The sequence below is a fragment of the Protomyctophum bolini genome (assembly GCF_963924005.1).
Source record: "Protomyctophum bolini genome assembly, chromosome: 6".
Lineage (NCBI taxonomy): Eukaryota > Metazoa > Chordata > Actinopteri > Myctophiformes > Myctophidae > Protomyctophum > Protomyctophum bolini.
The window spans coordinates 23938042-23953561 of NC_137867.1; the positions used below are offsets into that span (position 1 = coordinate 23938042).

Here is a 15520-nt window from a genome sequence, read left to right on the forward strand (position 1 = left end):
CCATTACAAAATGCGATTACGCACGGTGATTGCGCAGCAGCACCATCGTTATGCTAAATATGTTTGTACGTGTTGCTATAAATTAATGTATTGGGCTTACCCACATACGAAATATTTAGTTGTGACTTTTGAGTTAAGTGCCCTATATAAGCTGCCCTCACATCCTTGATGTGAAAAAAGTTTGAGGAGCTATACGAAAGTTATTAGCTGGTTGGACTCTAAATCTGGCTATTGTCCAAACAACGGATGCACTTTACACCAATGAGAGCATCCATTTCAACAAGCGGTCCCTCATAGGCATCGTGGCCCCTCCTCCATACACTATCCCGGCGGAGGGTCTCATTCATGCTTCAAGACACTCAGTGCTTCATTACAAGCTCACTGGCCCTTAGATTCAACTTGCGTGTTTGGTCCGGTTTTGATTTTGGGCTGTACATGTTCAACAGTTTGGGGATATTACGTGATAGACTCGCTAACAACGTGCCGCAGAGTTGTGTCCGCCGAACAGGAACAGGTGATCCTCTGGGCTCAAACTGAGCTGGATATTGCGCTTGGACAATGATTTCAGTCAGCGGAGGAATATACCTATTATCACCACCATTCCAGCCTTGAAAAGGCTTGAAAAACAGTCAAAGGATTCCAGAGATTGCAGAGATAAACTATATCTAAAACGCTGGTTATTTGGTATCTTTAATTATAGGTCACCTCTGAAATCATCTTTCCTGCACGCGCTCTTGCAGCGCACCGAAGGGACTCCGCTTTACAGCTCCCCAGTCCAACTTGTGAAGCTTAACAAAGTGCACCCATTGGTTTAATCTAGGGTTTAAATGTTCGGGATCCAGGAGCATCTGATACGAGAAGTTAGTGGATTAAAAGAGAGAACACTCGAGGACATGGATCCGGTTCGGTCGTGGGTGCGTAACGTCGGAGTGGTGGATGCCAATGTAGCAGCGCAAAGGTAAAGTGGAACACGTAAAACACCTCTGCTAATTGATGGCATTCGTTCGGATATTGGCCAATTTTCCGTTAGACCTTCGTTACGCAATCAGGTTTTAACATCTTGCGTCCGTGTTTGTCCCAAATGAATAAGCAACAACACAATAGGTCTAATTGTCCTTGCATATAATACAAATACACTGGCAAGTGATGCGGCAACTTGTTGCAAAAAATAAATAAAAAAATAGCCTATAGTCTTATTTAAAACCTTTCATCCTAAACTTTTGAAACTTCAAAAGTGACAGGCTACAAGAATGACAGGATAGGGTAGCCTATAGCCTAAAAACACACACACACACACACACACACACACACACACACACACACACACACACACACACACACACACACACACACACACACAGGCATATCATTTGTTTACATAATCGTGCCAGTGAAAGTCTGTTAGTAAAAAGTCGTGTAGGCTGTCAAAATGTAAAGACAAATACATAAAAACTAATTTAACCGACCTACCTACTACTGACTAGAGCGCAAGCATAAAAACGCAGTATAGCATGTTTTACCAGGATGGAATTAGACTACAAATTAGATATGCATAGACTAATTAAATTACATTTTGAACGAGAGTAACCTACCTTAAAATCGTTGCCACTTTCAGTGGCTAATTAATTAATGACTGCATAGCGGAAAAAAATATAATAATTATTATATATATATATATATATATATATAAAATAATTATTATTGTTTTACTTCTACAAGGAATTTCGCTTTGTTAATGGAGTTAATGACAGCCAGCTTGGAGTAAATGACAGTTAACTCAAAGCAGTTATTTATTGGGCTATATTAGTTTAGAATAGTCTTTCGTTTAAAGTATTAAATGGGATTCAAAACGATTTTTATTTCATTTTGTAGGGGAAAAGGGTTAAATAAATAGTCTCTGGGTTTATTGTTGGATTATCATGGCATTTAATTATTATATGCAGGTAAAATCTGAACATGTTTAATTGCCTTGAAAACAAATATCCAGACATGATTAGACAAGATAGATAAAAGCATATAAGCTTTAAGTTTCCATATAGAGAGTAGCCTACTGCTCATTAATTTATTTGTAGTTACTTGAGAACTAAACATCCGAATTCATGTCTCCAGGATCTGAAAGTCTTTTGTTGTAATTAACCTAATTCGTTTTTAGATTACTTATTTTACTTTAGTAAAAGTTTTTTTAGGTTGTATGCCTCTGACTGCTATGCAAGTCTACGAAAAAAAAGCTTTTCTGTTGCTCAATGACTATCATAGTCTAAATCATGTAAATATTTATTGCTTTTTGTTTTTTACAAATCGTTTGATATTTTATGAATTATCATGTTTTTTCATAACTATTATATTACCAATTGAGTCAACCTTTCTTATAACAGTCACATGTTGGAGGCCCTATAGTCCATCAAACTTAGAAATGCCCGTTCATTAATTCTACTATACTAACACCAACCATATAATATAATATATTGTATGATGTACTGTCTACAGACATATAGGCTACTATTAACAACTATAGGCTGTTCCCAGAATAACTGTTAACATTAATTGTATGAACTGAGCATTTCATAGCCGGTAGACTAGGCCTACTACTACTGTATTACTGTAAAGAGACAAATCCCCACCAGGCTACAATCATTTTTTCATCAAAGGGTCAGGAAAGCAAACATATATTGTGTATGTAATGAATTAACTTAACTTAACTATGTATTTATTTAGAGTTATTTCTTTTATTTTTTATTTCAAAAAGCCTATTGGGGCTTCATCTTTATTTTGAGATATTCTGGAAAACATTCAGTTAATTAGAAGTTCACCAATTGAGCATATAGGGAAATTAAGTCAGAAAATGTTCTTGGGAAACAAGTGCATAAAATATAATTATGACAAGTGTGTGTTTGTATTAGAAATGGATTGCATTTAAATGTGCACATGACAAAATCCTCAGTGTTGATTTATCCGTTTGTACACTCAGAATTAAATGGAACACCTGCATGCACTCCTCCTTAAAATGCTTGATTGTTGATTGTCTGTTCCTTTTGTGTGTCCTCAGTGGAGTAGCCCTGTCCAGAGCTCACTTCGAGAAGCAGCCACCCTCCAACCTGCGGAAGTCCAACTTCTTCCACTTCGTTCTTGCGCTCTATGACAGACATGGCCAGCCTGTAGAAATAGAGAGGACCTCCTTTGTGGACTTTGTTGAACATGACAAGGTGTGTTGTGTGTGTGTGTGTGTGTGTGTGTGTGTGTGTGTGTGTGTGTGTGTGTGTGTGTGTGTGTGCGAGCGATTAACAGTTTGAAAAAAGTACGGAGGTACAGTCTTTAGGTAGTTGCAAAATGCAAATAGGTGCTCTTTTATGGTGGTTTTGAAGGAATATAGGGACTGGGAGTCGCACTTTTCAATGGCATGTGCACATTTCTACAGACACATATACTGTAAGTGTGTACAGTACGTGTCCTGTTTTTTTCACATCCGGAGTTTTCACTTAACACTGAAAGTGTAAAAATGACCCAGGTTTATAGAGTTGACGTTATACTGTAAGGTCGATACCATGTATGCTACAAGTGAACATTCTAAAGGCTTTGATTATGACAATGTGAAAGAGTCCTCTTTTTCCGGAATCCTGTGAATAGACAGCCGTAAACTTAAATCCTGATTGTTAATTTAACTCTGACGAGAGTAAAAATGGACCTACAAGGGCCCATTTTAAAAGTTTGACGGTGCAGAAGAATGCATCCTACAACCAGGTGCAGAACTTTAGCTGATGGCTACATGTTTACACAAGCTGCACCCTCAATAAGCTGATCATGTGGGATTGAAAAGGAATATTTAATGACTAATTAGCAGCTTGCCTCATTAGGAGGACATCACTACATCACTACTTTTTTTCTTTCTATTTTTTAATGCAAATTATGCTTGCTCTTTTTAAGTTATACAGTGAACTAATCATCAAAGTCGCTTCCTTTCATGCCCCCCCACCCCACCCTCCCAACCCCCACTGCTGCAAATATTGCTAAGAGGGGGAGCCAACTGAATTCCTCCAGTCGGACAGTATGCAGGCCAAAATACGGAAAGGTGTACATTGGAATCCTGAGAATCAGAGAGAGAGAGAGAGGGAGAGACAGGGCTGCTCAGGGTGGGAGCCTTGTGTCGAGTGTTGATGGATATTTTTGCCTTGTGGTCAGAATGTGCTGGGCTGGGGGGGGGGGGGGGGGGGGGGGGGGGGGGGGGCGTGAAAATCCTAAACTGGCAACAGCTCTTCCCTCGGAGAGAAACAAGAGGGCAGAGCCCCTCAACTGAAGTTCAAACTGTGTTTTGTTTTACTGTGATTGTCAGAAGAGGAGAGGGGATGGATGCAGGGGGGCAGAGGGTGGGCAACAGCGTTAATACCACAGCTAAGTGTGTGTGTCGTCGTCCCCCCAGTCTCACCCCCAACCGCTTGTGCCACAGGCCAGTGTAGAGTATATGACGGATGTAGCAGAGTTCATTTTCTGCATGGTTACCCTGGCATCTGTTTTTGTTTTGTTGTTATGCTGAGGTAGAGTAGGAGTGAGGGGAAAGTAAGTGTCCTCTATTTATGCATCAATTCTTACACTTTCGGAGTTAAATAATATACACTCTTTGTTTCTAATACAAAACACACTTTCAGTCTCTTCCCGGCCTGCCTTTCCGTCTCTCTTGACATTAAACTCTTAATAGCATCTCTCTAGATATTTCGTTTTGATATCTCCTCTACTTTCTTGCTTATGCTCGTCTTTCTTACTGTGCTTACTTTGGTCTCGCAACTGTCTGCTTATCTCTTAGTTTTTTTACACCCCCCACCGCTTCATCCTTACGCTTTCTGTTCTCCCTCTTTCTCTTTCTCTTCTCTATGATGCTGGCCTCCTGGGTTATTGGACCAGAGAGCATTCCTCTGAGACCACTTAGAGAAAGACCAGTAGAGGTAGAGAAAGAGAAATAAAGGGGGGATGAGAGAGAGAGAGAGAGAGAGAGAGAGAGAGAGAGGTAGTGGAGAGCCTGGGGGAAGGAGCGATGGAGGAAAGGAAGTTTCTCCGTCAAGGTCGACTGCTGCTCACTCTCACAGTACAGTACTTTCCACTTGCGAAAAAACATTCAACGTACACACACAGATAGGTGCGGGTGAGCACGTGCACGCAAACATTCACACATGCATATAGTTTAAAACGTCTTGGCTGCAGAGAAGACTACCGTATTTGATCACAGAGCTTTAGGATTTCATAATACACACAATAGTTAAACCTCTAAAAAGAGCAACCAATTCAAGGTTAAGCACGTGGCTCATGAACACTATGTTAGTTCCCATATGGGCTTTGAACCTAGCCTACGGCCCTCTGTTCTCTACGCTGCTCCAAGGGGAGGGCAAGCCGAAGGATTATGGGACTCTGACCATGCTTAACTGTGCTTGGGAGACCCAGCAGTATGTGACTGTGACCCCAAAAGTGCTTAACTGCATGCTCCGCATCTCTCTTGTCTTTGTTCTTCACGTACAAGGAGCAGACGGGCGAAAAGACCAACAACGGCACTCACTACAAGTTACAGCTCCTCTACAGCAATGGTAAGAAACGACACACAACCAAACCATCAAAGGCCTTTGAGGAGACCGTACTTGTTGATTGTATACCAATGGATCTTATTGTGTGGGGACCACACAATATGTAACCTCCTCTGGGGTCCTCAAATGATTGACAGTTAGGAACAAAATGGACCATTACAGGTCTGCACAGAGAGTATACAAATTTGTATACATTTGTACACTCTCTGAGTTAAATAAATACTGAAGATTTGACAGTGTAAATTATGGTCTCGGAGATCAAATAAAAAATAATGGTGGCCTGTGGCTTAATGCATAAAAAAAAAGGGAAAAAAAGTTGAATTATAGAGTGCATCTGTGCACTTTCTAGAGTTTAATGTTTGTATCACTGGCAATTGGAAAACATTCTTACTTATGTGCCTGCGGCCCTGCACCACTCTCTCCTTTCACCTCGCAGGGACAGGTACCCTAGCTCTTTACACCGCTCTAGGATGCTTGTAAATTATAGTGTATCATTCACTCATCATTTGATCATTGAATCTGCACTATATGAAAGAAGCCACTTCCGGGCACATATTATGTAGGGAAATTAGGTACATTTTGTGCCCCCCGTGGTGTTTCAACATCACATAGGAAATACAGAGAGAGGTTTGGTTCCCATGAGCCACTGCTGCCCCTACTCTGCCATCGCTGTGGCACCCATGGGAGAGAAGATAAAAGCCGTGTTCCACAGCAACCCCCTCAAACCCCCTCAACACGCATGCAGGCACTCACACATGCACGAAAGAATGAACGCACACGCACACACGCACACACACACACACACACACACACACACACACACACACACACACACACACACCCACACGCCCACACGCACACACGCACACACACACACACACACACACACACACACACACACACACACACACACACACACAAATGTACATACGTGTGAACAGCACAGCATTTCTTCTGTACCCGCTCATCTCACCCCCTTTCCCTCAAGCCATATCAAAGGCATCTTGATCGAGACTTTGATGAGAGGAACACATAAAAAAAAACACTGCTTTCTACACCATAAAAAGTACTAATAAAAGCATCTTGTACTTTAGGAAGCGATTCATAATATGCCTCTCTGCATGTGTGAATTTCAGCCCAGGATGAGGAAATTGTTAAACACAGGAGAAATAAAGCCTCTGAGTTTGACTCATTTCATAGTACAGGTGTCACTACCGAATATTTCCCTTCAGATTATGTGCTGAACAAGTGACATTGCTGGGGTCTAACTGTAGTCCCCTGCAGGGTCTGTGGAGTTAAAGGTGATATAGGCAAGTTTTCAGCCAAAAATCAACATATTTATCTATCTATATTTGTGGCCTTATTCCCTCTATCTTCCCCTATATTTTGATGCTGAGCTGCTGCCCTGTAGACATACACTCTCCCTTTGTCTCCCTCTATGTGTTTGTATCTGTTTATATCCACTGTTGTTTATGTCGCGGGACGGAAGCGTCGTGTTGGGAGGAGGGTCTGTGTGGGGGGTGACGCGGAGTCTTAGCCAATTGCAGCGCGAGGCTGTGACTGTGTGTTTGACCCAGCAGTATTATAATGAAAACGCAATGCGATTTCATTGCAACTTGCAATGAAATCGCATTGGTGAAACTAAGATATGGGGATAATATTATACTTGCAATTTGCAAGTATAATATTATCCCCATATCTTAGTTTCACCATTGTTCATGTGAAATAGTATGTTTATGATGTAATATGTAAGCCTGTTGAAATTATGAGAATCGCTATGTATAGCGCATGGTTTGGTGGTCCGGCCGGCTTGAAGCTTGCATTCAACCCGTGCTCGCCAACGGTGACAAGCCGTCGCTGATCATCATAGCGATGAATAACCGTGGACAAAGTAGTTCACATGAACGATGCTGTAGTGGCTGGGGCATTTGAGGGGCAATATGTTTTATATGCACGATTACAAATGAAAGATAATTGAATTGAGAGCCAGTGAGTCTGCTCCACTACTTCCTACTTCCTCATTTGCGGGACTCGTCGTGTCAGTCTTGTGATATTGTGATTACGCTACAGTTACCCTTAAAAAAACATGTCAACTCAATGTCATTGTTGTAACTATGATATCGATAGAAATTCATAATTTTTTAATGTCATATTTAGCCATACGAGCGCAATATCCATAGCGTCCCTCCCAGCAGCAACAACAACCCCATAGCCTGAAGTGACCTGGCTCAGCCAATAGAATGACGGGGGGAGGGGGGTGGAGCTAGATTTTAATTTGTTTGGAAACACTCGATCAATTCTGTGTACAAACACTGAAAACTTGCCTATATCACCTTTAAGCACAGGAAGACCGCCACAGTGAAAGGACAGTTTGACAGTTTTATGAGAATTACTGTAGATTCTACATTTTGGCTTTGAGCCAGAGCATGACTAATAATAATCATTCAGACATCAAATGACTTTATATTCCCCCAGAAACACTAAAAAACAAAATCTGAACTGCATACCAGTTTTATCCCCTAGTGTTTGGGTTGACAGGGTCCAGTGCTTTTGTGAGAAATCATCCTGCTTCCTTTTCCCATCTTTTTTTTGGGACTTTACTGTGATTGTTATTGTGATTGTTATTCTTATTATTGTGCTTTATTGTAGCCTATATGAAAGAAACAAATTATAAATAGATAGATGCACAATAATTCATTGCTGGTCATGTCTCATTGTAGTCTTATTATAGCAATCCGGTCTCACCCAAACACCGAGAAATAGCATGGATTGGCATTTCCGTACATACACGCCTAGAAAACCCCCAAATCCGTACATATTACACTGAAATCCTCCATATAAACTGTGACGGAGGGGCGTCGTCTCTACCGAACTTGAGCCACGAGAACGTGCTGTGTCGAACGTTGTGTAGTTCGGTAGTAACCCAATCGTAAATAATGTCAAACCCGAACTCACCCAAACACGGTGAAACGGCACGGATTGGCAATTCCGTACATACAATACTAGTGAAAGCCACGCCTCCGTAGCAGTCAAATCTGTAGTAGTGCAATATTGTATGGATTTTTCTGTTTTCTAGGCGTGTATGTACGGAATTGCCAATCCTTGATATTTCAGCTCGTTTGAGTGAGATCGGGCTCATTATAGATAGTTTGGTCTTTCTATAATGTTTATTCCATTTCTGGTAAGCTTTAGAGGCAGTTATTAAGTATTATGTTTTGATAATATTATGTTTTGTTCAGCTTACTAACATATTTTCCATGTATAATTGAAGTTGGACCTTTTGATCATGACAACCTGGCACTAACCATATGATTTTATTCCTATGTCTTTGTGCAGGGGTTCGCACAGAACAGGATCTTTATGCACGACTTATTGACTCTGTCACTAAACAGGTTAGTTCCTATGTTAGTCTTCATGAGGGCATCTGAACTACATGTATATGTTCTTAACCAGAATTTGATTGATTGTACATGAAATTGAATCACTCCCATTTCTAATTTCTCCTCCTTTCTCAGCCCATAGCGTATGAGGGACAGAACAAGAATCCAGAAATGTGCAGAGTTCTGCTCACACATGAGGTCATGTGCAGGTGAGTCACCTTTACACACATGCACACAAGCATGCATGCGCGCGCACACACACACACACACACACACACACACACACACACACACACACACACACACACACACACACACACACACACACACACACACACACACACTCTCTCTCTCTCTCTCTCTCTCTCTCTCTCCCCCACACACACACACACAATCCAAGTATCCATTACTCTCCATCACTCTGGCTTTTCTCAATGAGTCTGACATGTGGTTTTTGGGCAATGCTCCGAGTCCTACTGTTCTAAACAACAAAGTGGGTTTGGACTGTACGTCTCGCCTGCCTATCATCGTGGTTGCTACAGTGGTAGAGCCCTGCTGCTTTCTGCTGTAACACAACATGTCCCTGGCCAGCTCCTGTTTCTTCCTGGAGCTCCACTCAGGCCTGGAGCTTTGGTGTCAGACCTCCTGTGACTGTCAGTATCAGACACACATTAGGGGAGCACTGCACTTCCTCTCCCCTACAAGCACCCCCAGCAGTCCATGCTTAACAGTGTGGAGGAGCTTTCTCGAGATTTTGTTTGTGATAAAAGCAGTGGTACAACTCCAATCTTTATACAGCCTTTTATTCGTGCGTTTTTAAGAAAGAAATAGCTTGTTAACTGAGTCCATAATTTGGCTTACTCGTCATGTTTCCAAATATGCCACTGTATATACATACACGTATATACTTATATATATATATATATATATATATATATAAAAATATATACGTATATATTATACTTGCTCACCTATAGACATGCCCAAAAGTAGAGACACCAGGTTGAAAGTGGCTAAAAGCGTGGACAGAGAGAGTGGACTGGAAGTGGGGCAGTGACCCAAGCTTTTTGACGCCAGCAGGGGAAAGGACAAGGGGCTGGTGCCTGGGAAGAGGGGCTAAGACCGAGTAGGCTTTGCCATTGTGTGGCCAGCAGATGCCCGAATGTGACTCACAGCTGGCTAATAACAGAGCCGAGAAGGCAGAGGGCAAGCGTCACAGCTGGGGAGTGAGGCCGTCTGACAGGGGGGCGTAGGGGGGCAGGGCAGGGCCAAGCTGGGACACGAGAGGGGTGAGGCGAGGTGTAGGGGTGGCAGATGGTTAGGGGTGGGGGCACTTTTGTTATGCAGGGGACTTGGGAGGGGGTGGGGGGGGCGGCTGGTTGGCCAGCAGGATCCTCGGACAGGACTGCTGACGAATTGTAGGATGTTGAGAGACGGTGTGTGTGTGTGTGTGTGTGTGTGTGTGTGTGTGTGTGTGTGCGTGTGTGTGAGCGTGTGTGTGTGTCTGTGTGTGTGTGAGCGTGTGTGTGAGCGTGTGTGAGAGAGCGCACGCGTGTAGGCAGTGGGGCAGAGTGGGGGTTGAGTTTGATTCTGAAATCAATGTGACAGATTGCCTGGCTGGCTTTTCACTTGTGAATGGTCTCTCACTGTTTGTAGGGTGTGTTGTTGTACCTTTTCTCCCTCTTTCTTTTATTCTTTTGTCTATTCCTCCCCTCCCTCTCCTGCCTCCTTTGTGTGGCTCCTGGATCTCCGCCGACGGCAGAAAAGCAGTCTGGGCCTGTGTGTGTGTGCGTGTGAGTGTGTGTGTGTGTGTGTGTGTGTGTGTGTGTGTGTGTGTGTGTGTGTGTGTGTGTGTGTGTGTGTGTGTGTGTGTGTGTGTGTGTGTGTGTGTGTGTGTGTGTGTGTGTGTGTGTGTGTGTGTGTGTGTGTGTGTGTGTGTGTGTGTGTGTGTGTGTGTGTGTGCGTGCGCTCGCGTGTGTGCATGACATGGGCTAGACAAATGATTGGTGTTTCTCTATTTTGGTTAATTCACTGACTTGTCTTGTTTTCTCTCTCTGTTTAATTGCACAATCATAGCCGCTGTTGTGAGAAGAAAAGTTGTGGAAACCGCAATGAGACGCCCTCTGACCCGGTCATCATTGACAGGTAAGCACAAAAATAGAATGCCTGTACCCACTCACCTATAAACACCTTCATAAAAACAACACACAGCCTGCATACATGGGCTTCCACACATTTCCTTATTTCGGTAAACATACTATAAGGGTGAGAGAAGGGGTGAGTGAGTGAGTGAGTGAGTGAGTGAGTGAGTGAGAGAGCACAGAGAGAGAGAGAGATTATGGTTTGTGTGTGTGTGCGTGCGTGCGTGCGTGCGTGCGTGCTCATGCATCTCTGTTTGTGCCTATGTCTGTTTCACGTAAACATTAATGCATAGGGTCCTCATCAGTCAACATTCCTACAACAGAGTATCAATGCATCAGTGCTACAATTCAGTACAAGTCTGGTTTCAGTTACACCGTTACACTGTTATCTCTGCCATCTCTCTCTGTTTGCCATCTTTCAATTTCGGTCACTTATCGACCATCTTAAAAAAAACAAAAAACATAGATATTCTGAGAGTATAGGAGCATGTGGAGGGTCTGGCATACTGTGTGAGGGCTCACATGTGTAGTAAATGTTCCTCCTGACAGTCAGTTATCAGGCTTTTAGAGAGGGTGACCGTGGCCGTAATCGGCGTGTGTGAGGGCCTCCACGTCCCTGGGATTTGGAGATCTCACAGTGGTCTGTCCGGCATTAACCGCGTGATGAATGTTCACACAGACCTTGTGTAAAATACTTTTTCTATGATGTCATCTGTTCAACCTTCATCACTTTTTACTTTTCCCTCACTCTTCCTCGTTTCCTCTTTCCTGCTTCACCTCTCTCCCCCCCCTCCACCTTCCCTTGTTCCAGTTGTCTGTCCAGAAAACTCTCGTTTTCAAATGGAATCCATTCTCTTTTCAGTATTTCTGTCTCTATGATTCTCGTTCTCTCTTTTTGTCTCTCCCTCCCTCTATTTCTCTTTCTCTCTCTCTTCCGTTCTCGTTCTGTTCGGTTCAAGCTGGCTGGCTGTTGACAGTGTGTCTCAGAGGATCTCTGCCGAAGATAGTTTTCATATGACGGAAAAATCGGGACTGTTGTCTTTTGGATTTTCCCAGAATGCCTTTGGAACAGCTGCTTTTCTCATTTAGCACATTACTTTCCCAATGTCCATCAAATCCCCCCATCCCCACCGACCATCACCCTGCGTCTACTTCTATAACATCCTTGACATAACTTCATGAGTACTGGTGCACCGGGCTACTGAGGACAGGACAGGGGGAGATCTATTTATCCTTGTGTGACTGGCTGATGCAGGCTGATGTTGTGGCTGGAAGGATTGATTTAAATGGAATCATTGACCTACTGTACTCACTAATCACGCTGGGCATATCCCTCCCCAGTGGAGGCTTCTCCCTCCTGCCAGGGCCCATGGAGTCCTCCCTTAGGGAGCGAGCCTTTTAGCAGCCAGCTAATTTGTGATAAGCCGAGAGGAATTTTGTTGCGCTGTGTCCTTTCGTGCCACCAATGTGCATTTTACTTGTTGTTTCCATGCATGTATACACAGTGTATTTCCTGGAGCAAAAATGTTGCAAGGATTGAACATCTTTGAATTTCTGTATACTTTCATGCATGTTTCATGCCTGTGTATGTGGGGGTTCCACCTATGTTTATTTATGTATAGTATATGTGAGATTGTCTATGTGTCTCTGTGACCCCTGAACTGACCTTTTCCCCCAGTCAGTACTTGGATCCTAAATTATTCATGTGTGTGTGTGTGTGTGTGTGTGTGTGTGTGTGTGTGTGTGTGTGTGTGTGTGTGTGTGTGTGCGTGTGCGTGCATGCGTGCGTGCGTGCGTGCATGTCTGGAGGAGACAGTCTGTTTCTGTGGCTGCAGTAATCAGCCTCCTGCTCCCAGCCCCAACACCTGTTCTCCAATTAACATGCAGTGCATTGGGGCCCACCCGCTCCTACTTCCCAGACATCACTTTCTATTCCTTTTCTTCCTCCCTCTCTTAATTTTCTCTCTTATTCTCTTCCCTAAGCTGTATTTTTAGTTCACCTATACAGGTTACTCCTGTAAGCGTGATTTATACTTCATTGTACTATGTGTCGCATGCCAAAAGGGATTGGCTATTTACAAGACCTCAACGTGTCAACCTTTAGAGATTGTGGATCTGCTATTTCCGGTGCACGACACCACTGTACGATGACATAAATTAAGCATTACTTTTCTTACCCCCTATTTCCTTCTTCCTCCTCTCTATCCCCTCTCCTTCATGTTGCCAACCTCTCCTCCAATGCCCTCCCTCCCCTCTCCTCCCTCCCTCTCTCTTAGCCTGTCTAATTTTGCAATAATTAGGCAGTGTCATTAGGACACCTACCCAAGCACATGGGAGTTTGCAATTCCCCAAACGGCCCAAACCCCCTCTTTTCTAATCTCCTTTCCATATTGTTTCGGTTTTCACCCCCCCTATACTCCCCCCCCCACCCCTCCTTCTCCTTCTGCTACGCTCCCCCCTTCTCCCTAATCCTGATTTGAGTGAAAGGGGAGAGAGGAGATCACAGCTGATCCGTTGGGAAGGGGTGGGGGGGTTGAAGGGAAGCAAGGGCGATCGTTGACAGAGAGATGACTTTTTAAGTTGCCCATGTGTTGCTGTGGGTTGGGTTCACCCTGCCTAACATCCCATTGGCTCCAGGGTCCTTGTCTTGTTTTGCAGTTGCTCTTTTTTTTTTCCTTCTTTTTTTTGGTCGGACTTCCTTCTTTGGAGGACATCACTTATCTTTGATGGATGGACTGGCTAGCTCACTGATTGGTTGGTTGATTGAGCGATAGATTGATTCATTGATTTATTTGCTCTGTTGTGCTTGTCATCATAAATCCTCACTAGCTATCCTTACAAGTGTTTCCTGCTCGTGGAAGAGTATTCCAATACATTATGGCAGTTTTGTTAGATATACAGTAAAAGTCCTTGGTGTTAATTTAACTCCAAAGAGTGTGCAAATGGCACAAAATGAACACTTACAATATAGGTCAGGACTTGTACCTGTTCTATTAATAACATATGTGACTGCCTGGCAAATCGGGTAACCTTTTTGAGGGGCACTAGCCCCTCCAATGCTGTCTATGGACTTTGAGGATATTACAATGTTTGTTTAGAGCACTTATGACATAAATCGTTTGCCAGCCAAGTCAGTCTATGGACTTTAATGTTTATTTAGGGCACTAAAGTATGACATGACACGTCATGTGGCTGATATAAATACTGTGGGCTCCCCTCACTTCACACAAGTGTAATATTTGAGGGGCGCAAGCCTCTCCTATATTCAACTATAGTGTCAATTTTAAACATTAAATTCCCATTCACAATGAATGGAGAATTTACGTCGTATGTAGACGAGCAAATTGGCAAGTTCTGTTCTACACATTGACAATGAAATGATGGTGTACAATGATAAGAGCGCCCCTCACTTAACACAGGTGTGATTTTTAAAGTGATGCTGATATTTTTGAGGGGTGCTAGCCCCTCCTAGGCCCAGCTTTCCGGGTTTGTGTGAACACAAACATTGACTTGGCTGATCACCCCATAGCGATGTTTTGATTGGCTGAGCAAAGTACATATTGAAGATAAAAGTGAGGGCAGAAAAGTGAAGATGCCAAAAGTTATTGGCCGGAATGACTTTTGTGATGATGGCTGAGCACGGAATGTGATGTATGATGATAAGGGCGCCCCTCACTTCACACAAGTGTGATTATTTGACGGGTGCTAGCCCCTCCTATAATCAGCTATAGTGTAGATCTTTGTCCTAACATAAACATTAAATGCCATTGACAATGAATGGAGAATTTATGTCATATGTGTCGATGATAAGAGCGCCCCTCACTTCACACGGGTGTGATTTTGTTATTTCTGATACTCTGTCTTAGTACTGGAAAGACGAGCTCTAGTCTATCCTGAAGAGTTTTCCTCAATATCCACACTGATAGGTCTGTTAATGGTGGTATTATTACCACGCTGACCTCCGACCTATAAGAAACTATATGAGTCCTGGCCTAAGCTGGCCTCTGTATTTACAAGTGACTTTACAATGGAGACAGGCAGATGTCAGTATTAGTATTAGTTTTTGTAGGAAGGGCAGATGTGGTGCGTTGGAGCCAGTTCTCAGTGCTTTTATATTTGGCTAGAAAGCTGAGATCAATAGTTGGTCATAAGGAGAGGTGGGAGGGATCCGTGGTGAGGCTGCAGGAACCTTACAGGGAAGGAAGGGGGGGTACAGATCAATGGCAAGCACTATCTCACTAATTGATCGTGTTTCTAAGAGGGGTCTTTCTTAACAAGCCGGTGCTCAGAGAAAAGAGGAATAATCAATGAGAATTTTCCAATGTCATCAATATGGCTACCCCCCCCCCCCCACACACACACACACACACACACACACACACACACACACACACACACACACACACACACACACACATTCTAAATGGTCAAGTCT

General features: G+C 43.2%; 1 protein-coding gene across 1 annotated transcript in view; it reads left to right on the top strand.

Moving 5' to 3' along the window:
- The first annotated feature begins 437 nt into the window (after window positions 1–437).
- ebf2 (EBF transcription factor 2) overlaps window positions 438–15520 on the top strand; it is a 34578-nt gene continuing 19495 nt past the window's right edge. The window contains exons 1-6 of the mRNA XM_080764992.1: window positions 438–958; window positions 3047–3203; window positions 5510–5567; window positions 8901–8956; window positions 9080–9153; window positions 11021–11089. Coding sequence (XP_080621118.1) covers window positions 828–958; window positions 3047–3203; window positions 5510–5567; window positions 8901–8956; window positions 9080–9153; window positions 11021–11089 — 545 coding nt within the window. The 5' untranslated portion in view covers window positions 438–827. The remainder of the gene's footprint in view (window positions 959–3046; window positions 3204–5509; window positions 5568–8900; window positions 8957–9079; window positions 9154–11020; window positions 11090–15520) is intronic.